The following is a 25,582-nucleotide window of genomic DNA, read 5'->3' as shown; positions in this document are numbered from 1 at the left end:
TGGTTGTGTCAGAAAGTAAAAAAGTAGTCAAAAAAAAAAAAAAAAGACACAGAGCCAGTTTGATAGGGCTCCTGCTGGCCCAATCTGGGGAGTTTGAGCATCAAAATGAATAATGACAGAATGGTTCACAGCGCACTAAATAAAATAGGGATCCATAAATCTTTATTGATATGAATGAAAAAAGACCAGAATGTCTTTTTTTTGGGGGGGGGGTTTGCACCTGCAGCATATGGAAGTTCCCAGACTAGGGGTCTAATTGGAGCTGCAGCTGCCAACCTGCACCACGACCATAGCAACGTGGGATCCGAGCCCCATCTGTGACCTACACCACAGTTCACGACAACGCCGGATCCTTAACCCACGGAGCAAGGCCAGGGACCGAACCCGCCACCTCATGGTTCCTAGTCGGATTCGTTAACCACTGTGCCACGACGGGAACTCCAAAAATATTCACATTCTATGGAAAGATAACAAAAAGTCATAAAATTTTTCTCGGCCTTGGGCCTCCTTCCTCGCCTTTAGTGTATATAGAGCATCTGCTCTAAGGAGACCTTCTTAGCAGATAATAAGTCCTCTTAACCTCAAGAGTCACAACTCCTTGGGAGATAACCTTCCTTCTTGCTCTTGTGAGGAGACACGATGGCTTGTGGGTGACACACTCCTGGCTTTGTAGGCTTAGATCTGGCCTGTGTCAACTGTCAGAAATACATCAGTCCAGGAACAAGCCTCTGATTCTAACGGGTGGACAAGTTCTCAAACTTTTCTGAGAGGCTATTCCTGGGTCATAACCCTCAATTAGGCTTGAAGAAGAATTTCCATTTCTTTCCTAGTTTGACTAATTTTTTCATTGACAGTGGTCCCAAAATACAGAACAAGGGTAACTTTAGGAGTTGCCATCGTGGCTCAGCGATAACGAACCCAACTAGTATCCCTGAGGACACAGGTTCGATCCTTGGCCTTGCTCAGTGGGTTAAGGTTCTGGATTTGCTTAAGCCAGATGAGCTGTGGTATAGGTTGCAGGCTTGGCTTGGATCCCGTGTTGCCGTAGCTGTGGTGTTCGATAACAGCTGTAGCTCCAATTTGACCCCTAGCCTGGTACCTTCCATATGCTGCAGGTGCGGCCCTAAAAAAAAACCAAACAAACAAAAAAAGAGAGTAACTTTACAATGTAAAAGCTGACAGTTACCCGTTTATCAAAACAGCAAAGCACAGGTTTCCCTGGTGGCTCAGAGGGTTGAGGACTCGGTGTTGTCACTGGCGTGGCTCTGGTTACTGCTGTAGAGCCGTTAGATTCCTGGTCCGGGAATTTCCACATGCCACAGGCGTGGCCCAAACCCCCAAAACAAAACAAAAAACCCCAAATGATCAAAGTGAATAGCATGAAATTGAAATCATGAACTCCCTGACGGGATGTGGTGAAAAAAACTCAGCTTCACTTCCGTGACATTTCTGCTAAAAACGGGTAATCTGAAGGAGTCATGAAGAAACCGGAGGTGGGACAAACCTAAATGCTGCTTTAGGGAATACCTGGCCTGTAATCTTCAAGGTTGTCAAGGTAATTGAGGCAGAGCCGTAACTCAGGGAGTCAGTGGAGGAGCCTGGGCTTCATTCTTTGATTTGACGGTTGATTAGCATTTGTGGCTTAAGGGCTTCAGGGAATAACATCCCACAGGCCTTGTTTCCTGCAGGGAGTGTACCTACCCCCAGATGGACATTCATCTCTAACCCCCTGTGACTCAGTTTACGGGAAGAAAAGGGCAAAGAAACCCTGAGACTTAGGGGACATGTCCACCCCTAAGACCCCTATTGAACAAGCACTGATAGAAGTAACTGGGCAAGGGCAATGGGAGAAAACCACAGCTTTCTGGACCGCATATTGGTAACCCCCATCTTTATGGGATTAAAAGCACCTATAGGACAATAGAGAGGGGGACTCATCTTCCCCCTCCCAGCTGTCCTGGGAGCTGTTTGCTTTCCTGTAATAACGACTTTGCCTGCTTGCTGCCTGTGTGTTCTCAAAATTCATTCTTCGGCTCCGTGAACAAGAACCCAGATTCTGGAAACATCTTTCCAGCAGCAGTTACGAATGTCAAGGAGAGACTGGGGAACCATTTCAGATAAAAGGAGCATGATACTGTGATTTATAGTAATATATATATATATTTGGTTTTCGTTCACTGTTCCTGGCACATAACCCCTAAAACTCTTGTAATTTCCTCTATAAGAGCCATGGGCCATCTTCGATTATAATATTTAACTTTGTCCTCAGTTCCTGAAATAGCTTCAGAGCAATAAAAGAGAAATATCTTTTGTTTTCATAACAAGCCTCTTTCAACCACACCTGAGTTTATGTTAATGAGAAGACTTTTTGAAAGCCCTGCGATAATTTAAAGTTGGGGGCTGGTTGCCAGGGGAACCAACCCTGATGAGTGGGGGGGGGGCTTTCAGACTCACACCCCCCCCCCAACACACACACACACTCCAGGGGGAGGGGAGAGGGACTGGAGATTGAGTTCCGTCACCAATGGCCCACAACTTAGTGGGCCCATGTAAAGAAGCCTCCATAAACCCCCCAAAGGGTGGGGTTTGAAGAGATCTGGGGTCGAAGAAGAAGAAGAGGAAGGGCTGGGATGGTGGCATAGGCGGAGAGGGCACAGCAGCACTGGACCCCTTCCCACACACCTGGCCCTATGTACGCATCTCTTCTATTTGGCTATTCCCGAGTTACAGCCTTTTATGATAAACCAATCGCCTAGTGAGCAAATGCTTTGCTGAGTTCTGTGAGCCACTCTGGCAAATTAATGGACCTCCAAGGAGGAGTTTGTGGGAAGCTTCACTGTATAGCCAGTGGGTCAGAAGTGCAGATAACCCACACTTGCAGTTGGCATCCGAAGTGTGTAGGTGTGTGTGCGTGTGTGGCGGTGGGGGGCAGGTGTGCAGTCCCGTGCGACTCAGCCCTGGCCCCAGGAGAGCGGATGCTACCTCTCGGTAGGCAGCGTCAGACTTGAGTTGAACACCCAGCCCGCAGCGGATCCTTGCTTCTGGTGTGGGTCTGAAGTGAGGCAGTGTCGAGGGTGGAGGCGAAACCGAAGTGTGCTTTTCCTCTAAAAATGAGGTTCTAGAACATGAGAGTCTGAACTTGATCCTTTTGCTAAAATGGGCGTTATGAAGAGGAATGTTGAAACTTGACGAGCGTCTGGGGATAGCATCTCTATGTTAACTTAATGGTCTTCATGGTTTTCTTGTGGTTCTGCTGGACAATGTTCTTGTTGGGTATGAGGGAGCATCATGTTTGCAAATTTACTCCTATCTGGTTTAGGAAAAAAAAATGCTTTGTGTTGTACTTGCAACCTGTTTGTGAGATGGTTTTAAAAAAAAAAAAGACAAACATTGTGATGTTCACTGTGAAATAATCTATTTCCTACAAACAAAATGAAAAGTATTTCTATTTTACTTTTGCATGCCATTTGGCTCATCGAAGTTTATATTTTGAAAACTGTAATAACTTTGGAGTGCTTGGTATGGGCCCGGGGTTATTGGAAGCTGTTCATGTGTCCCCTCATAAGGGTGCTAGAGACTGAAAGCAAGAGTCCTGTCATCTGCCCAGGGTCACGTGGTTTGAGTTTGGAGCTGGAATTTGAAAGCCGTCTGATTCCAATGTTACCAGTTCTACGCTTTATTGCCTCTAATAAAAGAGTATTACAGCATATATTTTAAATTTTATTTATCCAGTGAAGGCATATTTTTTTCCTGAAATGCATTTTTATATCATATACAGTACAATTTTAAAGTATATCCATAAGCAATGAGGTCCTGCTGTACAGCACAGGGGACGATGGCCAGTCCCTGGGGAGAGACCACAATGGAAGATGATAAAAGAAAGGGAATGAGGAGTTCCCATCGGGGCTCAGAGGAAACGAACCTGACTAGCATCCAGGAGGGTGCAGGTTTGATCCCCAGCCTCGCTCAGTGGGTTAAGGATCTGGCATTGCCATGAGCTACGGTGGAGATTGCAGACATAGCTCGGATCGGGTGTTCGTGTGGCTGTGGTGTACGCCAGCCACTGCAGCTCCAATTCAACCCCTCGCCTGGGAACTTCCATGCGCTGCAGCTGCCGCCCTAAAAAAAAAAAAAAGAAAAGAAAGAAAAAGAAAGGAAACGTATGTATATGTGTGACTGGGTTGCTTTGCTCTACAGCAGAAACTGGCACAACATTGTAAATCAACTCTAGTTTGATGAAAAAATCAAGTATGTGGAGTTCCCGTCGTGGCGCAGTGGTTAACGAATCTGACTAGGAACAATGAGGTTGCGGGTTCGGTCCCTGCCCTTGCTCAGTGGGTTAATGATCTGGCATTGCCGTGAGCTGTGGTGTGGGTCGCAGACGCGGCTCGGATCCTGCGTTGCTGTGGCTCTGGCGTAGGCCGGCAGCTACAGCTCTGATTCGACCCCTAGCCTGGGAACCTCCACATGCCGTGGGAGCAGCCCAAGAAATAGCAACAACAACAACAACAACAACAAAAAAGACAAAAGACAAAAAAAAAGTATGTCATGTGTGCTTAATTAGAGGAAAAAAGACTTTGTATTGGTCTTCGTCAAAAGTAATCAGAAATTTCAAAGATCATTTGATGGAGTTCCCACTGTGGCTCAGAGGAAATGAGCCCAACTAGGATACACGAGGATGTGGGTTCCATTCCTGGCCCTGCTCAGGGGGTTCAGGATCCAGCATTGCCACAAGCTGCGGTATAGGGCCTAGACACAGCTCAGATCTGGTGCTGCTGTGGCTGTGGTGTAGGCCAGCAGCTGCAGCTCCGATTCGACCCCTAGCCTGGGAACCTCCATATGTTGCACATATGTTGCACCGTGTCCCTAAAAAAAAAAAAAAAAAAAAAAATTGTTTGATGTTTCAGAACTGAGAAAAAGTGCTTTTTAAATGTGTATACGTGCAATGCAATGTTAGGTGAAAAAACGTAGAAGATGTGTGTACGCATGATACAGATGAGATGAAAATACACAAACCAAAACTCTCTGAGCAGTTAAATGGTGAAAAATAGCTCGAAAAAGCATTTACAAGGAAGAGAAATAGGATTATACAAAAGAAGTATGGAAAATATATGGAGTAGAAGTTTCTTATAAAAATTGTGGTTGAAGCCAAGAGGTGGGGGAAATTCTTATTTTTCTCTTCCTAGCAATCACATTATAACCTGTTCAATGAGAATTTCTTCCACTCTCTCAGAAGTACTAGAAAGAAGAGTCAAATTTGCAGCCCACCCCATATAAAAAAAAGTGAAATGTTCTACTGATGAAAAGATCAGACTTGGGGAGTTCCCTTCTTGGCTCAGTGGTTAACGAACCCGACTAGTATCCATGAGGACACGGGTTCAGTCCAAGGCCTTGCTCAGTGGGTTGAGGATCCAGCATTGCCGTGAGCTCTGGTGTAGGTCACAGACGTGGCTTGGACCCTGCATGGCTGTGGCTGTGGTGTAGACCAGCAGCTAAAGTTCTGATTTGATCTCTAGCCTGAGAACTTCCATATGCTGCGGGTACAGCCCTAAAAAGATAAAAGACAAAAAAAAAAAAAAAAAAAAGGAGACCAGACTCTGCCATCCACTGGCACAAGTCCTCTAATACATTGAAGGCCACTGTTTGTATGAGATTAAGCCATAAACCGGCTGGCTTAAAACAACAGAAATGCATCCTCTCACAGACCTGGAGGCTGGAAGTCCAAAGTCAAGGTTTTGCAAAGGCAACACTCTCTCAAAGACTCTTTTTTTCTTTTTTTAGGCCCGAACCCACAGCATATGGAGGTTCCCAGGCTAGGGGTCCAATTGGAGCTGCAGCTGCTGGCCTACACCACAGCCACAGCAATGCAGGATCCAAGCCATGTCTGCGACCTACACCACAGCTCCTTAACTCACTGAGTGAGGGCAGGGAGCAAACCCACAACCTCATAGATACTAGTTGGATTCGTTACTGCTGAGCCATGATGGGAACTCCTGGATGAATGATTTTTATTTATATATCTTATACTTAGATGCCTATCACCCCAGGAATACGGTTTATTCCCATTTGCAGATGAGGATGCTGAGGCTCTGAGAGGTTAAGTGACATGATCAGGGCAGGGTCACAGGCTGGATCCCATACTCCTTAGCAGGTGTTATTAGGGGTCAGAAAGGAGGGCATGGTTTGAGACGCTACCATCTAAGCAGCAGCAGTAGCAGCAGCAGCAGCTATTGGAGTGGGGCAGGGAGCTGGGGAGAGAGAAGAGCCCACCAGGACTGGAGGCTGGTTCTGCTGGTGGGTGCGGCAGGGACATCTAGAACCTAGGCAGGGAATATAAAAGGAGGCAAAGGCTTTCTTTTTAAATCTTTTTAGGGCCGTACCTGTGGCATATGGAGGTTCCCAGGCTAGGGGTCTAATCCGAGCTGCAGCCGCCGGCCTACACCACAGCCACAGCAAGGCCACATCTGAGCTGCGTCCGCAACCTACACCACAGCTCATGGCAACGCCAGATCCCTAACCCACTGGCTGGGGATCTAACCCTCAACCTCATGGTTCCTAGTTGGATTCATTAACCACTGAGCTACTACGGGAACCCTGCAAAGGCCTTTTAAAAGGTGAGTGCTTTAGATTTCTACACCTAAGAACAGGGGACAATCAATTTGGAATTCCCTCATTCCCTGCCGAGAGGAGGAATTTAGTAAATGTTGATTTGCTGAGTGATTAGAAGCAAATCCATCAGCCACTCTGAGCAAAATTTCCCAGATTAGGAGGAATTGTTCATGATGAATATGGAATTTCTTTTCCTTTTCTTTTCTTTTTTTTGCTTTTTAGGGCTACACCTGTGGCACATGGAAATTCCCAGGCTAGGGGTTGCATCGGAGCTGCAGCTGATGCGCAGCCACGGCAACACAGGGGCTGAGCAACATTTTCAACCTATAGCACCGCTCACAGCAACACCACAACCCACTGAACAAAGCCGTGGATTGAACCCCCGTCCTCATGGATACTAGTCAGGTTCATTACCGCTGAGCCACAGCGGGAACTCCTGAATACTGAATTTCTGTCCCGCTCTGAGCTTTTGGGAGTCTGTGATTTTATTTATCTCTAGGGCAAGGAGCTAGATTAGGGTCAAAATGTGAAAAGAAAGCTTGGGAAGCTTTGTGGCTTTTGCTTCAGAACTATCCTCAGTGCCCCCTCGTGGCCATCTCTGTGAACAACAAGCAGAATTGTGGAATTTGACCTTCAGGCTGAGAAGGCAGCCCCATTTCCAGGGTCCAAGGCAGAGAGCCTTCCAGAAAAGGAGGTTCCAGTTCCCTCTCCCAAGGTAACGACTCTCAACCGAAGGCCATGTTCATAGCATTTCCTAGAGTTCTCCACACATGGCTTAGAGCGGGGCTGACCTCTGCTCTGCACAGGTGGCTGCTAGACAGAGACCTGAGGTGTCTGCAAAGGCTCGGTTTTAGGAGCCAAAACCTCCCTCCTCACCACCCTCTTCCACCTGCCGCCTCTCCCCCCACCAGCCCCGGAGATAAAAAATCTGCGGCTAATCGAGGCCTTTCTATAAAATGGAATAGCAGAGTTGGTAGATGAAAAATTGGTGGATATGGAGGGCTGACCATGTACTGCCCTGGTGAGGTGCCCCCTCCAAGATATAAGGCCTGGTCCCGGTGGCTGTTCTTAGGCAGAGAGGGTGGAGTTCCCTGGTGCACAGTAAGTGTTTAAACTTCACAAAATTCATGCAGAGGATAATGGCCTCTTGGTTGGTAGGGCGGCCCTAGGTTGGGGCCAGGATCAGCCTGGAGCGGAAAGCCTAGAGTCCTGCCTAGCCTTGGCCTGGGGCTGGGGTGGGGCTGAAACGCCTCACAAAACAGGCCTTGCCTCCAGCCTAAAGGAAACGTCCGTCCTCTGATCTGGGCTCTGCAGCCAGAGACCGGAGACCTGCCAGGAGCTACGGAATCCAGCCTCCGAGGGCCCCCCAGGGGCCCTCCTCTCTCTGCCCTGCCCTCCTCCCCACCTAAAAACTCCAGAGAAGCTGCCTCCCTCCCTTCCTAGGGAAGCCCCAGCACAGACCTCTCTACCGCCACCTCGTGGTGGTTCAAATCAGTCAGCACATGCTCTGCTCTGCTGCACCTTCCTGGCAAACTTCCAGCCATCCCAGCTCAGGTTGGGACTCCGGCTCCGTGAGGCACCCCAGGCTGGATTAAGGGGCCTCTCTGTCACAGTCCTGACCATCCTGCATATCCTCAGCCTTTTCCAACATTTATTTCTGCTCCCCTAGTGTCAGTGGCAAGAGGCAGATGCAGCCCCAGTGACAACTCACAGAGGACTCTCGTTTTCATTTATTCATATTTAGGAATATACAAAAATCTGACACTGCGAAGGACCTCATCAAGAGAACAAAGGACACACAGGGGACCAGGGTTCCCCACTCCGGCCCCCATACCCTCAGAGAGGCACAAATACACGAGCCTGAGGCTTGGGTTCGGGAAACTTCTGTTCTGGAAGTGGTCTGCAGGTCAGAAGAGCAGGTCCCTCTTCAAAGAGGACATGGGACCCCTTCTCCACATCCACACTTTGGGGGGTGCGGGTTAAGCCAAGGCCACTGGGAAGTACTTGATTTACGCCAAGGCGGGGTCGGTGCCACGTCCAGGGTCATCAGCCCCCCGAGGAAAACCAGTCACTCCAACCAGAGCGTGGTGGGGCTGCATCATCCAAGAGATGGCTGCTCTGGACATCTCTGTTCCCCAGCGCCAGCTCGCTGCCCCTCCATCCCGCTCTGGAGGCCAGTCCAGGCTCAGATTTGAAAGACTGGACGTGTGGGGGCTGGCAGAGAGGAGATCGAAGCTGGAATATTCCAGATGCTCCTCCCTGCGCTCCTCAGACACCTGTGCCCCCTGAGCCTTCCCCTTGGCAAGAGGGACTAGTCGTGCCATCCGGTGTGGGGCAGCTGGGAATAGAGGTGTGTGTATGAGAAGTGGCTTCTGCCCCTCACCCCCCAGGGGGCAAAGGGCAAATGATCTCATTGGCCTGAGTCCCTTAAGCCTGTCCTTCCCCAGGACGTGGGCTGGGGGTGGGGGGTTGTGTGGGTTTTGTTTGTTTTTGAGGATGCAGTTTTCTCTGCACTCCTGGGAAGGGGAGGAGGGGGGTTGGCTGAGAAACCACAAAGGCCCAGCTGTGTCAGCCGCCACCCAGAAAAGGACCAATGCGAAGAAAGAGTGACTTTGTCCTTCTTAAAAAAGACCTCACATGGTAATGGTTTAACAAAATTATTATAATTTCTTTTAAATAACCCACAGACACCCAGGATGCTTCCAAATTTACAGCACAAAAAGCACTCGAGATCTTGGTAGAAAATGATTTGCAGCCAATTCCTCCCGGAAGCTGGCCCCTGCGGATGGACAGATGGACGGACGGGCTCAGTTCACCTCCAGGACCTCGGTCTCCGGGAGGCCGAACTTGGTCTTGTGCTGGTTGAAGAGCTTCACCAGCGCCTCCGTGTACATGGCATGGTAGAGGTCAATGTCCTGCTGGGTCGGGTGCTCCAGCTTCGGGATGGTGATGGGTTCACCCACTGCAGAGACGGGGCAGAGGACTCGAGTCAGTGCCATCGGCCCGCCCTGCCCGGGCATCCACTGTGTGGCTGATGGCAGCAACCCTGCGCTAGGTGCCAACCGCGTGCCAGGAACTGGGCTGGATGTGCTCCATCTGGGCTTGTCCCTTTTACAGATGAGAAGCCCAGGGGGACGGGAAGGGACCCGCCCAAGGTCACATACCCACTTAAGCAGCAGCGGGGAGCAGGTCACGGCTTCGCTTTGGCCCTGCTCTGGGCGAGGGACCCCGCCTCTCTGAACCTCAGTGTCCTCACCTATCACATGGAGACCCTCCTCCGAGGGCTTTGCTGAGGGGTCTGTGAAAGAACGGGACATGCCTGGAGCAGTGTGCCAAGGGCAGGAGAAAGAGGAGACGAGGGCGCATAAATCCGTGGGTAATTTCATTTTCCTGTCTTCTTTTTTTTTTTTTTTTCATTTTCTTATCTTGCTCGCTCTCCACACCCAGCTCATCCCTAAGTCCCATCAATGCAGCTTCTGAAATTTCTCCCAAGTTCACCCACGTCTCTTCCATCTCCACTGCCATTTCCTCGGCCCAAGCCACCGGCCACCACAAAAGACTCTGGACTGATCTTGTGGCTTCCGTTTGCCCCTTCTAACCCATTTTCTTTTTCCTTTCCCCTGCGGCCTATGGCGCTCCCGGGCCAGGGATCAGATCCGAGCTGCAGCTGTGACCTACGCCACGGCTATAGCAATGCTGGATCCTTTAACCCACTGTGCCGGGCCAGGGATCAAACTGCGTCCTGGTGCCGCGGTGGGAATTCCTTTTTTTTTTCTTTTGGCTGTGCTCTTGGCATGCAGAAGTTCCTGGGTCAGAGATCAAACCCACACCATAGCATGACAATGCCAGATCCTTAACCCACCAGGCCACCAGGGAACTCCAAATTCATTTTCTATTCAGCAGCCCCAGGGATCACTCTAAAATGTAAGCCTGGGAGTTCCCGTTGTGGTGCAGCAGAAATGAATCTGACTAGGAACCATGAGATTGTGGGCTCGATCCCTGGCCTCGCTCAGTGGGTTAAGGATCCGGCATTGCCATGAGCTGTGGTGTACGTCACAGACACGGCTCGGATCTGACATTGCTGTGGCTGTGGCGTAGGCTGGCAGCAACAGCTCCGATTGGACTCCTAGCCTGGGAACCTCCATATGCCGTAGGTGCGGCCCTAAGAAGCAAAAAATAAAATAAAATAAAATAAAAATAAATAAAAAATAAATAAATAAATAAATAAAAGGTAAGCCTGAATCTCCCCTCCCGCAAGCCCTCAGGTCGTTTTGCATCCTTAAGGCGAAGAACAAACTCCTTCACACTGTCCACCAGCCCGTGTCCCTCTCCAGCCACCCTGCTGCCCCACTGATGTTAGACCTGGGGTGGATTTGTGTACAGCGAGAGTCAAAGGGGAGTCTGGGTCACGTGACCTCAAAGGCAGGATGTTGATCTCTCTGGAAAAACTACACAGCAAAACATCTGGCCCTGAAAAGAACTCCAAGTATCTCTCTGAGCTTTGGCCCCAGAGTCCACGGCGTGCGGCCTCCAGGCACTTGTGTGATCTCTGGCTTGTGAACCATTAACAGACAGACACAGGCACGCGCACACACACACACACACACACACACACACACACACACACACACACCCCTTCAACAGATCATTCCTTGGGATCCTCTAAATTGTCTCATATGGACCGAAAACAACACGGCAGAGGGCAAAAAAGCAGCGTTTTGGGCTCCGCGTCTCACAGGCTTCTGTTCTCGTCCTAGATTTGCTTCTGCTCCTTAAACATCTATGCAGTCCTGCTGGGGGTACTTCGTTCAGGCTATTGTTTCGGACGAAATCTCGCTTCCTCCCCACTTGTGCTGGATAACTCCTGTTTGGCTATCCGTGTAAGCGCGCCCTCCTCGCTGGGGTCCCCCACGGCCTTTCAGAGCCCCCACACGTCCTCCTCATACCCCCTGCGGCCCTGGGCTGTCACAGGGTCTTCCCTGAGAGACTTTGCAAACAGGGAACTGCCTCGTCCTGCTTCTCATCTGGCACAGCCCACCTCCTGGTCTCGGGACGCCCCCCCCGCCGCCACCGATCGCGCCCCCCCCCCCCCCCCCCCCCGCCAAGTGCCCAGCCGCGACCACGTCCTCGGGACTTAGAGCACGGACCTCAGAGCCAGGGGTGTGGATGTGAACTCTTGCTCTGCCACTAAACTCGCTTGCACCCTAGTTCAGGGCCTGTGGCGGGCGGTGGGGGGATGGGGGGACTCACCGACAGTGGTGATGGGCTTGGAGTAGGGCATGAGCCCCCAGGTGTCGGAGGAGAAGAGGCCTCGGCCGTGGAAGATGCAGGGGGCGAAGCCAATGTACTTCTGGAACTTCTTCTGGACCCATCGGCCCCAGGAGCCCTCCTCAAAGATCACCTGCTGGTACACCTCGTTCTCCCCGAAGGAGTAGGTGGGAACCAGGTCGGCTCTGGAAGGGAGAGGCCGGGCTCTGTTGTGGCCCACTCCCCGGCTTCAGCTGCTCCTGGCAGCACGGAGGCCCCAGACACTGGCCAAACTCCCCGGGAGACCCCAAACCACATGTCCCCTCACTGCCAGATGGGGACAGGCCCTCTGCCCCCTGTCTGTGACCGGAGAGCATGTTGGGGCTTTACAATGTAGCCCTGAGGGGGCCCCTGGCCTCACTTGGTTATCTCGAGTGATGGGGGGAGGGGGGGATGGCATCCTTGCAGGATTTGCAGGAAAATTAAAAGGGGCCCTAGAAGTAACTGTGCTTTGTCCAATGAAATGTGCCAACCAGGAGGCTACACAGAATGTGCCTCTGGATTTCTAGAAAAAAGGTCACAGAAATTCAAGCTGCTCAGCTCCTGCCTGTCCTCAGGGTCACCCCCTCCAGGAAGCCTTCCCTGGTATCTCCAGCCATCCAGCCTCCTTCTTGGCCTTCTGCTCTCTCGGCAGCATGATACACTTTGGCCCTGGAGCCCAGGCCTGCATCCGGGCCTGGCTCTTAGCCCGCCCGCAAGGGCCCAGGAGACACAGGCTGCATCTTTGCCGGCTCAGCTGCCCAGCCTACACTTGGGCAACTCGCGGGTACCTCTGGGCTCCAACTTCCCCTTTCCCACAGGATGTCGGAAATCTCTTCTCGGCCTGCCTGGGGCTGGGGGCCTGGGGTCTGGGGCCTGCTTCCAGGAGACAAGGAGCTGCCGCCCTGGCCTGCGCAGAGCTCAGCTCGGAGGGCCTGGGCGCCTCGCGCGCGGGGCAGGGGCGCACTCACCCGTGGCGCAGGGCCAGTTTCACGAAGCCCTTGCGGTTGCGCAGGGTGACTGCGTTCTTGCCGGGCATGGAGCTCAGGGACTCGGCTGCACCACCCACCACGATGATGATGGCATTGCCACTCCCATTCTTTGAAAGCAGGTAGTCTATGGTGTCCCGGTTCACAGGGCAGATGCCTGGAGGGGCGACAGCGTCAGGGCTGCACGCACTAGCGCAAGCTGCTGTGCTCCCCCCACCCCCACACACTGTCAAGTCTACTCAGAGCCCTAGATTTGGGGCCCAGACCCAACCCAGCCGCTTAGAGGTCTGGCCCCGATCAAGGCAGTCCTTTCCCGGAGCCTCAGTTTACTTCTCTGTGAAATGGGGACAATGACACATGGTTGCTGAGGGAACGCATGCATTTGGCAAACACCCCCTGAGGTCCTAAGTCGGCCGGGCAGGGGAATCCCAGTGAGTCAGGCTGATGCGGACCACAGGGGGTTGGAAAGTGGGAAACCGGACCAAATGATCGGGCTGTGGGGAGGGCAGCACGGAGACTGGAGATGCCCAGAAGTGGGCTTGGAGAAGGCTTCCTAGGGAAGATGCCATCCTAGTTGAATCCCGCAGAGCCCCCGATCCTGCTCAGCCATGACCCCCTGTGCCTGCGGCAGTCCGCATCTCCCAACACGGGACCAGCCACCGGGGCGCGGAGGGTTGGCTTCCCGGCGAATGGAGAGGCCCGGGCAGCGGGGGTTCTCACCTCCAGACATCAGGTACTCCCGTAGCACGGGCATCCGGAAGTTGCCAGCCAGCGTGGCCAGGTAGGGCCTTATGCCAGGGAACTTCTTGCTCACTTCGGTGGCCTCCGTGCTGAAGTTGCAGAAGGCCCCCAGGCCCATGATGCCGTGGGGGTGGTACCCAAAGATGTAGTTCCGGGTGGTGAGCAGGTTGTGTGTCTTCACCAGCTGCAGGGAGACCTTGGGTCAGAGGAAACCGGCCAGGAGAGGGGCACTGGGGCACACCCAGGGGTAGGGAGAGACTGGGCTGCCCTCTCCCTGGGACCCTCTGCCCGAGCACTGCAGTGACTCTCCCACCCTGACCTGAGAGGCTCATCAACGCCGCCACGGTGCCAGGTCCTTGGCGGTCGCTATTTGGACTGCGAACCTCTGGGAAGCAGATGGGAAACTTTCTCCCTCGCTGCCCTTATTTCTTCAGCCCAAACACACCAGGTCTTTTTTTTTTTTTTTCCCCAGCACGTGGAGGTTCCCAGGCTAGGGGTTGAATTGGAGCTACAGCTGCTGGCCACAGCCACAGCCACAGCGCCGCGGGATCTGAGCCACGTCTGTGACCTACACCACAGCTCATAGCAATGCTGGACCCTTAACCCACCAAGCAAGGCCAGGGATCGAACCTGTGTCCTCAAGGTTGCTAGTCAGATTTGTTACCCCCAAGCCACGACGGGAACTCCCCAGGACCTCAAATTGTACTCCCCCAGCCTCCTGCATTCCCTGCTCTAGGCCTGGCCCCATACCCTCCCCACAGTCAGCATGATTGCTCTAAAACCCCAGTGCAAACCCTGTCACTCTCAGATAAAGACGGATGTCTGGCTTCCATCGGGGGTAAAGTCCAGGTCCCTTATTTTGGCAAGAGAAGGGACAGTGGAGCCAGCCTGAATGGAAACTAACTTCCAGGCAGCTCAGGCTCTGAGGCAGGAAGGACAAGGACAAGCCACAGCCCTGGTGCCAGCCACAGTGGGGGCAGGGGAGGTCAGCTGTGCAGCTGGGGCAGCTGACCAGCGGTGCTATCAACAAAGCTATCCTGGGATGCTCTAAAGAACGATTGGCTTTCTCGGGGCCCACCCCCTGCCTGGGGCGGGCGGCTTGGAGGGCGGAGGGGACGGTGCAAGGTTTCTGTAAGTCCTGAGTCATAAGCGTCCTAGGGAACAGTCGGGGTGGAGGGGACTGAGAGGGTTGGAATTATAATAATAATTCATTATCATTATAACGAATAATCAGAGATGTTTTTAAATAAAGGAAAGTCAGAAGAAAAGCAAAGGCACCTGTTGCTCCTCCAGCCAGATAAACCTTTCTGACGTGTGGAGGTTTGTTCCCTACTCAAATAGGCACGTTTTATTTTCTTTTGGGGGGGGGGGTGTGCCCGTGGCATGCATAAGTTCTCAGGCCTGAGATTGAACCTGAGCCACAGTAGTGACGACGCTGAATCCTTAACCACTAGACCACCAGGGAACTCCCAACACATGTTCTCTTGTAAAAACCACAAGTCTGAGGTCCTATGGTTGATATGATTTTTATATAATTACCTCCTGAGCATTCCATAGCTGTTCTTCTGTGTCAAAATCCCTCAGGAACGTGTCTGCTCACGCCTATGCCACATGGAACTGTAATCAAACCCTGACCGCTGGGCCTTCCAAAAGCTTCCAAAATTTCCCTCGGAAATAACACTTCCACAAATACCTTATTTTTGTCCTTCTGTCTACTTGTTTTCTTTCTTTTTTTAAAGTGGTTTTTTTTTTTTTTTCCATGATAGCTGGTGCTTGTTTTCTTGAGACAAAGTTCCAGAAATACAGTTCCAGGGTCAAAGGGTATGACCGTTTTGGTCTGATGGGCCGCCCTGCCTCTGGAGAGGAGGCACTGATGACATCCCACCTGCAGGGCTTCTGTGTGCCCACCGCCCCACACTGGTGCCAGCTGCAAGCAGAGCCCCCAGCTGGCAGCGGCACAGTGTCAGGGAGCCTGGATTTTCTGTGACTCTAGATTTGAGAACCTTGCCGCCAGCTGAGGGAAGGGGCCGGGTGCTGGTAGCTGGCCTCGGGGAAGCTGAAATCTGAATCTTCAGGTGATGAAGTCCAGAAGGGAATGGAAGTGGGGGCGGCTGGCCCCGCTCCTGGCTCTGCACCTGCCAGCGTGGCGCGAGCAAGAGCCCTGAGTTATAGCCCAGGGCTCAGGATGTCAGTGTTCTTTCTCCCTCTTTGCCTTGGGCGAGTAGATTAAAGCTGCTGAAAACCCCCTACCCATCTTTAGCTGCCCAATCCATCAGCAGGGAACAGCAGCAGCTGAATCCATGGCTGGTGGGGTGGAGGGTGGGGGCAGCCAGGTTTGTTTTTTTTTTGTCTTTTATGTTTTTTGGTTTTTGCCTTTTGTGTTTTTAGGGCTGCACTTGCAGCATATGGAGGTTCCCAGGCTAGGGGTTGAATTGGAGCTGTAGCTGCCGGCCTACGCCACAGCTACAGCAACGCAAGATCTGAGCCACTTCTGTGACCTACACCACAGCTCAAGGCAATGCCGGATCCTTAACCCACTGAGCAAGGCCAGGGATTGAACCCGCATCCTCATGGATGCTAGTCAGGTTCATTAACCACTGAGCCATGATGGAAACTCCAGCCAGGGGGTCTTAAAGGGAGCCCAGCTTTACATGAGCTGTGCAGGGTGGTGGGTGGGAGGTCTTCTGCCTACCACGTGAGTGCTTGGGGAAGCCAGGATTAGAAAGCCCCTGGCACCAGGTTCCCTGGAGGAGGAAGGTGCTGGGGGAAGAGCTGAGGCAGCCAGCACCATGCTGGAGACATGCTCTTCCGCTGATGGATGGGCCAGAGAGCCCAGGGCACAGAACGGACTGGAAGAGCCCTGATCTGGGCCATTCCTTTGCTTGCAAGGTAGAGACTGGCCTAGAGAAAGGAGTTGTTGCTGCCACCCTGGAGGTCACAGTGAGTCAATGTCTACCTCTAGGTGAGGCCACCCAGTGGTGCTTCTTCCTGGGCCTGGGACGTGGATGTGCCACCTGGCAGAACCCTAGCTGGCTCTTTAAATCCTTTCTCCCCATCTTGCAAGCCTCTATCCGCTGAGACTTTTGGTTAAAGGAGGTGCCATGGGGCACAGCGGGTTGAGGGCCCTGGTACAGCACCCAGAAAAGTGCAGGCATCTGACACAGCTTGGATCTGACTGCATGTCTCCTCCTCCTGGGCGGACAGCATGTCCACTCTGGAGGAGGGGGAAGGACACTGCTGATGGACACTCTGTGGACACCCCCGCTCTCATGTCCCTGACTGCTTCCCGTGGCAGAGCCTGAGTGCAAGTGGCTGCCCAGGCCCGCCAGCCAGGCTGATGTGAACTGGGACATATTCCTGGCAAGCCACCCCTCACGCCCTGCCTCCCAGGGCAGGCCAGGCGCTCAGAGAACCTTGGCCCAGCCGGGCAGCCCGCAGAAAACTCAGAACCAGGGAGAAGCAGAGACACGCCGAAGCTTATACAGCAGGCAGCAGGTGTGGCAGCAGAGGAACAAAGGATGAGGATACGGCCCTGGAGCAGACAGCCTTGGCTTCTTTTCTCTTTTGCTTTTTCGGGTCCGCACCCACAGCAGATGGAGGTTCCCAGGCTAGGGGTCCAATCGGAGCTGTAGCAGCCACAGCAATGCCAGATCTGAGCCGCGTCTGCAACTACACAGCAGCTCACAGCAATGCCAGATACTTAACCCACTGAGTGGGGCCAGGGATTGAACCCGCCTCCTCATGGATACTAGTCGGGTTCATCATTGCTGAGCCACAGCGGGAACTCCAAGCCTCGGTTTCTCTGCCAGCCCTGCTACTGACTTGCTTTGGGATCTTGGGATGGACCCTCCTCCCGGGCCATCTGTGAAATGAGGCAGATGGACAGACAGATGACTCGAAGCTCAGAGAGCCTTTCCTGGTCTCTTCTCCAAAGATGTTACCCATCCCTCGGGAGAGGTGACTTGGGCCCTGTCCACTCCTCGTCCAGGTAGCCAGTGGCCCCGCTGGCTGCTGTGAACGCATGAGCCCCAGCCCTGCTGGGAGATGGGGTGCCCTCCAGGCCAGCTGAGCTGCTCTGGTGCCAAAGAGCAAGGAGCCCCCCGAAAAGGGAGTGGGGAGGCGTGGGTGGTGGCTGCCGTTAGAGATCATTATGCAACCTCTGGCAAGAGGCCAGGAAAGGGGCTGGGACCTGAGGGTCACCCAGACTCCACAGAGCATCAGACCTAATGTCAGGTCACCCTCCCCGCACGAAAGAGGAGCCCAAAGCCCGAGGGGCAGGGGCCTGGCCAAGGGCACCCGCAGGTGAGATCAGAGCCCAGGTTAAGGCTCGGTGCCGCAGCCCGCCTCAGGCTCAGCTTGGCTGTGGTCCGGGTGCCCGGGGACCAGCTCACCTGTGTCCCGTGGCTCCCCACAGACTCCTCGGAACAGAGGTGAGATAAGCGACATGGGGTTTTGTTTTGGTTCTTTGGGAAGGGCAGAGAGCACCAGAGGGGAAGGGCACCTGTCTGTCTCAGCTCTGACCAACGTCATCGAGTCATCCCATTCATGAAGGAGGGAGCCACTGGTCTCGAGGAGGCTCCTGAGGGGCAGGTGAGGAACCAGCAGGAAGACCAGAGCCCATGAGTCCTCGCATCCATCTGTAAGTTTTCCACTTTTGGTCACGTGAACAGCTCCATTTCCCGGAGGAGGGGGAATGAGGTTGGATGAGCCTGAGAAAGCAGGCTGGTGGCCCCATGGGCAGAGAGTGACAGCATCCAGCAGGATCCTTTAGATGGTGAGGCCACCTGACGGTGGGGACCAGGGCTGATGCTTGTGCATCCCCAGCAGAGCCCAGCAGGGCAAGGGGAGCAACAGTGCGGGTCCGTGACCAGAGTGACAGGGTGGGACCTCAGCCCAGGTCTCCAACAGCGAAGCAGAGGCAGGGAGACCCACGGAGTGGGGCTCAAAGCGATGGGGAAACCTGGGGTTACATCCCTCTCAGGGGAACAGGCAACAGGAATCCAATGGGGAAGAATCCTGGGCCTGGAGTCTAGTACCGGCACCGGCTTGGAGTCGCTGTGCAACCCAGACCAGTCCCTGCCCCTCTCTGGCACTCGGTTTCCTCATCTCCAAAATGAGAGGGCCAGGTCCTATGGTGCAACATCCTCCCAGCAACAGCCTTGGATCCTCTGCAGCCAGAGAGCCGGGGTCATGAAAAGGAAGGAGCAGGAACCCTGACCCCAGAGGTCCTGGGAAAACTGAACTCAGGCTGGGATGGCAGGGGGAGCTGGCCCTGGAGCCACCCCCACGATCCCGAGTGCAGCAGAGCAATGTAGGATAACTGGACCGCCTCCTCCAGGCAGCACGCCAGGATGTCTGAGTCGCTGACTCACAACAGCAAATGTACACCCCCCTGTGTCGTGCCCCCGTTCACACTCGCACACGCTGCCTGCACTCGTCGGCCCCACTGATCCCTGCTGGGTTACCTCAGCAGCTAGGGTGTGCCAGGGCTGGGATGCTGAGGGAGCCGGCCAGGCAGGTCTTTCCTTCAGGATTCTGCCAGGATTATCCACAAGCCACTAGCATCGTCCACACACCCCATGGCCCAGATGCCTCGGTCTTGCCAACCCAGCTTGCAGATCTCGGGCAGGGGGCCCGAAAGTCAGACCGAGCCACCTTTGATCTTGTCGGGACCTCGAGGCTGGCCCCAGAGAAGACAGGTGCTCAGAAGACCTGTCGAGGGGGACCCAGAGCAGCCAGTGGTGCAGGAGGAAGGCAACGCGGAGTTCAGCTTGGGCTAAACCAGCTTCATGTGGGAGACTGCACCCTGGCCCCACCCAGGATCGGCCAATCCTTTCCCCGTCTCCGTCCTCCAAGCCTGGGGAAGCCTGAGGATCCTTCCAAGCTCATTTCCCACTGTTCTGCCGCGTAGGGAGGCGGCGTGCAGTGGGGGGAAGAGCCCAGCTTTTGAGGCAAGACAGCAACTGGAATCTTGGCTCAACTTCCTATTAGCCTCATTTGTCTGTGCTACCCTCCGACCTTCAGTTTCCTTTTCTGTAAAAACGCGATAAAGTTAATACCCGTCTTAGAGGCTGCTGGCAGGGTTAAAGGAGACTCCTTGGGCAAAGGTGCTGGCTCCCAACAAACGGAGAGCCTCCCTCTCTGCTCCACCTCCTCCTCATCTTCCACAGCCCAGCCTTTTCTCCAACTCAGGTGAATCTGCTCTCCCGTCCCCTCCTGTGCTCCTTAGCCTCAGGACAGTTCTAGGAGCAGAGCCTCCAGAGCCTTCCTCAAGCACTTGAGCAGTTAGGGTCTCCCTCGTCATTCACTGCACCCCACACTTTCTGGGTCCTAATGCCCATGGCCATGACCCCCCAGCGACCCACCCATAACTGGCTAAGTGAAGTGGTATTTCTGTAAGGAAGAAGGAAAGAAAGCCCCTCACACTTATCGCTGTCCTTGGTTCAGGCCAGATGAACTTGGACTACCTTATTGCTCTTGCTAAATCACTTTGATTTTAAGTTACGCCTTTAATGTTCACCGAACGTTATACCGGCTCCTTACATCGCTCAGGTTCTCAGGGTCCAAAACAACGTTTAGATCCAAAGCCTAGAACTAGTTTCCCCAAGGAACTAACAGGTTTCTTTCCTTCCCAAAATGAAGACCAATAATGATCATATTTCCCTTTTTGCCTTGGCTGCCAGGAAGCTCAGAGGTGCCCTGAACCGCAACCACTGCAATTCTGTTAACCTTTATGGATGAAAGACTAGTACTGTTTTCCCTGAGTCGTGACTCTTCTTTTTTACCTGGTACGGCACTATCTGTACCCCAAATTGCCACACATCCTGCATAAACTGGGGCAGAGTGGCAACAGAGGCTCATAGTGGGAGATGTCACATGGTTCAACTCCGCACATGTGGTCACTGCGGATGGGCAGATCAAGGCTTGACTTCAGGTTTCCTATCCATTCCCACCCTTTCAAGACACCCCCCCACGCGTCTTTACCTGGATGGGAAAGTAGTCTCGAAAGTAGCGCCAAACAGCCCAGTTTCGGACCCACTGTGACCTCCGGCCACCTTCCAGGGAACAGAATACAGCGTTGGGAAGGAGTAGGCGTGGGGGAGGATGGCATCTAGGCGGAGCCAGCGCGAACCCCTGAGCTGGGTGGCCAGCACCCTGTGTAGCATCCTGCCCCCTCCCCCCACCCTGGGCCCTTTCCCATGTTCATTTCTTCACCTTACGGGGCCCCTGGATTGAGCGTGAGCTCCCAAGAGGATCAGGATGGTGGCCTTTGAGGCACTTTTCGCCCCCATCCAAAACCACATCCTGGCTCATCCCAAAGCTTCTTCTCACACAGCAGGTGCCAAGCCATGAGGAACTTCAGGAACTTCAGCTCGGGGAGCGGGAGGGAGTGCCCCAAGGGCGCGGGGGTGGGGCACCCCCTTACCTTTCTTGGGCGTGTTCCAGTCAAACGCCAGCCAAGTGAAGTAGAGCGCGGTGATGAGCCAGCAGTCGGTGCAGATCAGGTACATGAGGATGACGCTGCAGGCCACTCCTGGGGGGAGGCGGGGGGGCGGTCAGGCCCGTCCTCCCTGGCTGGGCTTCAGCCCCCTGCCCTGGGCAGAGGCTCACTGAGGGACTGAATGAGTGTTTGCTGCCGCGCTAAGCTGGGCACAGCCGAGGCTCTGGGCAGAGGGGGCCCGCAGCCCAGTGCGGGGAGGCGCAGGCCCCCCCGGGGGACGCAGGCCTCATCTTCCAGACTCTGATGGGCAGTCCCGGGATTGAGGGGCACGTGGGCTCTGTGTTTTCTGGAACAGCTGTCCGTGGAGCTGTCCTATCTGCCCCCCCGGCATGGTCTCCCCACCCGAGTGCCCAGCAGAGTTACTGTGGACGAAGGGGGCAGGTACCTACCAAGTGCCTTTATGACTCAGGACTTGGCAGAGACACTCACTCTCTCAAGTGCGAGGCAGGGTGACTTCTACCCCACTTTATTTTTTTAATTTTTTTTTGTCTTTTTTTTTTTTTTTTTTGCTATTTCTAGGGCCGCTCCCGCGGCATATGGAGGTTCCCAGGCTAGGGGTCGAATCAGAGTTGTAGCCGCCGGCCTACGCCACAACCACAGCAACGCGGGATCAGAGCCGCGTCTGCAACCTACGCCACAGCTCACGGCAACGCCGGATCGTTAACCCACTGAGCAAGGGCAGGGACCGAACCCGCAACCTCATGGTTCCTAGTCGGATTCGGATTCGCTAACCACTGCGCCATGACGGGAACTCCCCCCCCCCACTTTATTTTTATGCTTTGTGTTTTTTGTTTTTTATCTTTTTAGGGCTGCACCTGCAGCATATAGAGGTTCCCAGGCTAGGGGTCCAATCAGAGCTATAGCCGCCAGCCTACACCACAGCCACAGCAACACCAGATCCAAGATGCATCTGTGACCCACACCACAGCTCAGGGCAATGCTGGGTCCTTAACCCACTGAGCGAGGCCAGGGATCAAACCTACGTCCTCATGGATACTAGTCAGATTCGTTTCCACTGAGCCACAATGGGAACCCCTATACCCCACTTTAGAGGTGAGAACACTGAGGCTCTATGGGGAGGGAACTTGCCGAAGGTCACCCAGCAAGACAGAGGCAGAGCCAGGATTCAAACTCAGGATTCAAACTATTAAGTCCACACATTGCATTAGGCTTTAGAAATCCACCAAAAATGAGCAGCCCGGACTGCCCCTGGAGGGACCTGGGAGAGTGGATTCCTGCCCCAGGAGGGGGGCTGGCCCCCTTCTAGCAGGCAGTCCCAGGCCAAAGCCCAGAGCCCACCAGCCCCTCTCTCAAAGCCCCCAGCAGGACCCTGGGAGGCTCTCTGGGGCCAGCTTCCCGTGGCCGCTCTGTTCCAGGCCTGCTGGCCGTAGGGGTGAATAACCTGGCCGAGAAAGGCCTCATCAGGGCTTCTCTCCTTCCGATTTCTCCCAAGCCTTCAAGGCCAAGCTCAGACCTCATCTCTTCAAGGACTTCACGTGCCCCAACATCCTACTATCCTCCCACCCCAACCTCTCACCTCTGCATCCTCCACACTAGGAGACCACATCGCCTTTGCCCTCGTCGCTTAGCACGGGACCCCGGGGCGCAGGGAATTGGGCTTGGTAGAAGCAGGGCCTCCCTCCACTGCCCAGGCAAGGAAGCCCACCCCGGCTGTGGGCCACCCGCTGCTGGGCACTGTAGGGTCACGGGCGCTCTAGGGCTGCCTGGCTCTGGATTCCACACCCTCTTCCCAAGGTGCTCAGGCTCCTCTGGTTTCCAGCGGGAGACAGGAGGGCCACCCAGGAGGCTGAGGGCAGGAAAACGGTGGTCCCTCGTCTTCCGCCATCCCGTCCTCTTCTAAGCTTCTGAGCTAGCCTCTCTCCAGGGCATCTAAAAGGGCTCCACCCATCCTGGCAGGGGCAGTGAACACAGGGTGGCCAGGCGGCCAGTTCTTCAGGCCCAGCTTAGGAGTGTGACGTCACAGACAGGGAACACGTGTCTCTAGGGAAGCACCTGCAACCCATAAAACCCTGTTACAGGCAGACTGTGAAGTCCTTGACGCAGCTTGGTGAATGGTTCTGTCTAAGTTAAGGCCGCTTCCAAAGTCGCTCACATGCTTGAGCAGTTTGTCCCTGGTCCCTGTCCTTCACCTAGAAAAGGGGTCCCTCTAGCCCCCTAGACTCCACAGGTATCCAAGCAGCTTCAGAGGCTAGGTGGGTGTTCCAGGTGGGCCTGGGCAGGGCCCTGAGGTTCAGGCTAGGGCCTCAGCAGTCTAGAACCTCGCTGCCAGCAAACCCCTAACTCTGCTGGCGGGGGCAGAGGCGGGGGGAGCGGGCCCAGGGGGACTCAACCCCGGGCCCCACTGCCTAGGTGTCTGTGCTCTCTGGGAAGGTGGGAGTCACTCTCCGCTCTAGGGCAGCCTGGAGGGAGCTACACAGGACAGATGGAGGGTCCGGAGACTAAGTTCTAGTTCTCGGCTGGGAGCCCGCTCCCCCGACCCCTGTGTGCCTACAGTTCTGACCATCTTTCTCATCTGCCTCCCCATTAGACACTGCCCGGCAGCCCCTGAGCTCCCTGGGAGCTGGACCAGGTCAGATGAACTTTTCCAGCTCCAGCAACCAACGCAGGAAAGGCTCATTGAGCAAAAATGAACGAAAGCCACCAAACCACCTGCCTTTCTCAGATCTAATCCCTGTCCTCTGAACAATGGGCTCCTCACTCTATGCCTTGTAGGTCGGGGGGCTGCAGCAGGAACCGGCCCCACCCCTCTGGGGCCACGAGATGGAAACACTATCTGGCTCCACGTGTGGAAAGCTCAGGCCACCTTCACGACCACCCCTCCCCACACATCAAGGTCAGGTTCATGATTCAGAGCTCTGCTCCCCGAAGCCCGTGAGCAGGGCGGCCCGTGGCCGAGCAGTGGCAGGGAGGCGGCAGCGGGTTCCAGGAAGAGGATGGCGGGGCTCTTCCATAAAGCTGGGGCCCGGCCGCTCACTGGCCACAGCGCCCCCGTGAGCCTCGATTTCCAACAGGGTGATGGGAAGATGACATGAGATAATGTGTGAAGAGGACCTAACATACACATCAGTGTCCAATCTGGAGATCCATGGACTTGGACGGGGAAAACAAAGAATCAAGTTCCCCGGTAGTCTAGTGGTTAGGATGTGGCACTCTGACCACTGCGGCCCAGGTTCAATCCCTGGTCTGGGAACTGAAATCCCACATCAAGCTGCTACATGCTGCAGCGCACCCCCCCCAAAAAAAAAGAAAGAAAAAAAAAAAGAAATCTTAATTTTCACCCATCTCTAATGGAAATTTAATGTTTGCTCCATTTTCGAATGTACCACAGTAGTCTCAGCAGCACCTGTTGGCAGTGATGCCAATAGAAAATAAAGGGGTTGCCACATCACATTCGTAGCAGTTGAGGATATCTTGAAAAATCACTTATTCTCGTCACTACTGGAGAGAATTATAGTAATGATTATGCCTGCCGCTAGATTTTTTTTTTTCTTGCTTTTCTAGGGCTATACCCACGGCTGATGGAGGTTCCCAGGCTAGGGGTCTAATAGGAGCTATAGCCGCTGGCCTACACCAGAGCCACAGCAACTTGGGATCCGAGCCGTGTCTGCGACCTATACCACAGCTCGCGGCAAAACCGGATCCTTAACCCACTGAGCGAGGCCAGGGATGGAACCTGCGACCTCATGGTTCCTAGCCGGATTCGCTTCTGCTGTGCCACAACGGGAACTCCCTAATTCGATTTCTTAGTGTGTGCCTATTTATATTTTAATGTCACTGGTGTCCTTTGAGATCTAATGTACTTTGTATCACACGTTTAAAAACTCTGAGAAAGGACTACAGCTTTTGCCAGAAGGCCAGAGAGACCTGTGCAACAGACATGGTGGCGAGTCACTCTGTTCCGGTGGTAGGCGGAGGAGGCCACCGCAGCCTTTGCAACACCAGGCGAGCCCCTACCAGTAGGTTTGGGTGGCAGCAGGAGGGAGTGGCTGGGGCTGCTTAGGGCAATCATTAGCAGACCTGCCCGCCCAACCAAGCCTGGTTCCCACCTACACAAGGGTGTTGGGGAGATACCAGGCCGGTTTCTGGGTTGTGGCTGGGCTTGATTGATCATTAACCTACAGCTCAGGGCCAGTCCCTGCCTGGTGCTATGTGGGTTGGTGCTGCTCAGCTCCCCATCAGCCAAGCTCTGACCCACTAAGACAGCAAGATAGTGGTGGCTTCCAGGGACAAGCAGGGATGAGGGGGCGGGCCATTAGGCAGGGGCCTGGAGGCTGGAGTTCACAGGGTCTTGCTCTGGTCCCAGGCTTTCCTTTTCATGTGATTCTGGGCTCTGCCCCCACCGGGCCCCTGCTTCCTATCTGAAAATGGGGGGCGGGGGGGGGGGGAGGCGGGGGTTGGTTATACTGCTCTCTCTACTCCGGGATTCTAAAACATT

The 25,582-nt window shown here is 54.1% G+C and overlaps 1 protein-coding gene across 1 annotated transcript in view; it reads right to left on the bottom strand.

The window, feature by feature from the left end:
- Positions 1–9,250: 9,250 nt before the first annotated feature.
- The window catches only part of DGAT2 (diacylglycerol O-acyltransferase 2), a 34,194-nt gene continuing 17,862 nt past the window's right edge, over positions 9,251–25,582 (bottom strand). The window contains exons 3-8 of the mRNA XM_047753631.1: positions 21,052–21,159; positions 20,610–20,680; positions 13,605–13,809; positions 12,867–13,041; positions 11,860–12,062; positions 9,251–9,571 (exon numbers count right to left, since the gene is read on the bottom strand). Coding sequence (XP_047609587.1) covers positions 9,417–9,571; positions 11,860–12,062; positions 12,867–13,041; positions 13,605–13,809; positions 20,610–20,680; positions 21,052–21,159 — 917 coding nt within the window. The 3' untranslated portion in view covers positions 9,251–9,416. The remainder of the gene's footprint in view (positions 9,572–11,859; positions 12,063–12,866; positions 13,042–13,604; positions 13,810–20,609; positions 20,681–21,051; positions 21,160–25,582) is intronic.

Source organism: Phacochoerus africanus, chromosome 11 (genome assembly GCF_016906955.1).
Source record: "Phacochoerus africanus isolate WHEZ1 chromosome 11, ROS_Pafr_v1, whole genome shotgun sequence".
NCBI classification, from domain to species: Eukaryota; Metazoa; Chordata; class Mammalia; order Artiodactyla; family Suidae; genus Phacochoerus; species Phacochoerus africanus.
This window is presented reverse-complemented; position numbering and strand designations above follow the sequence as displayed.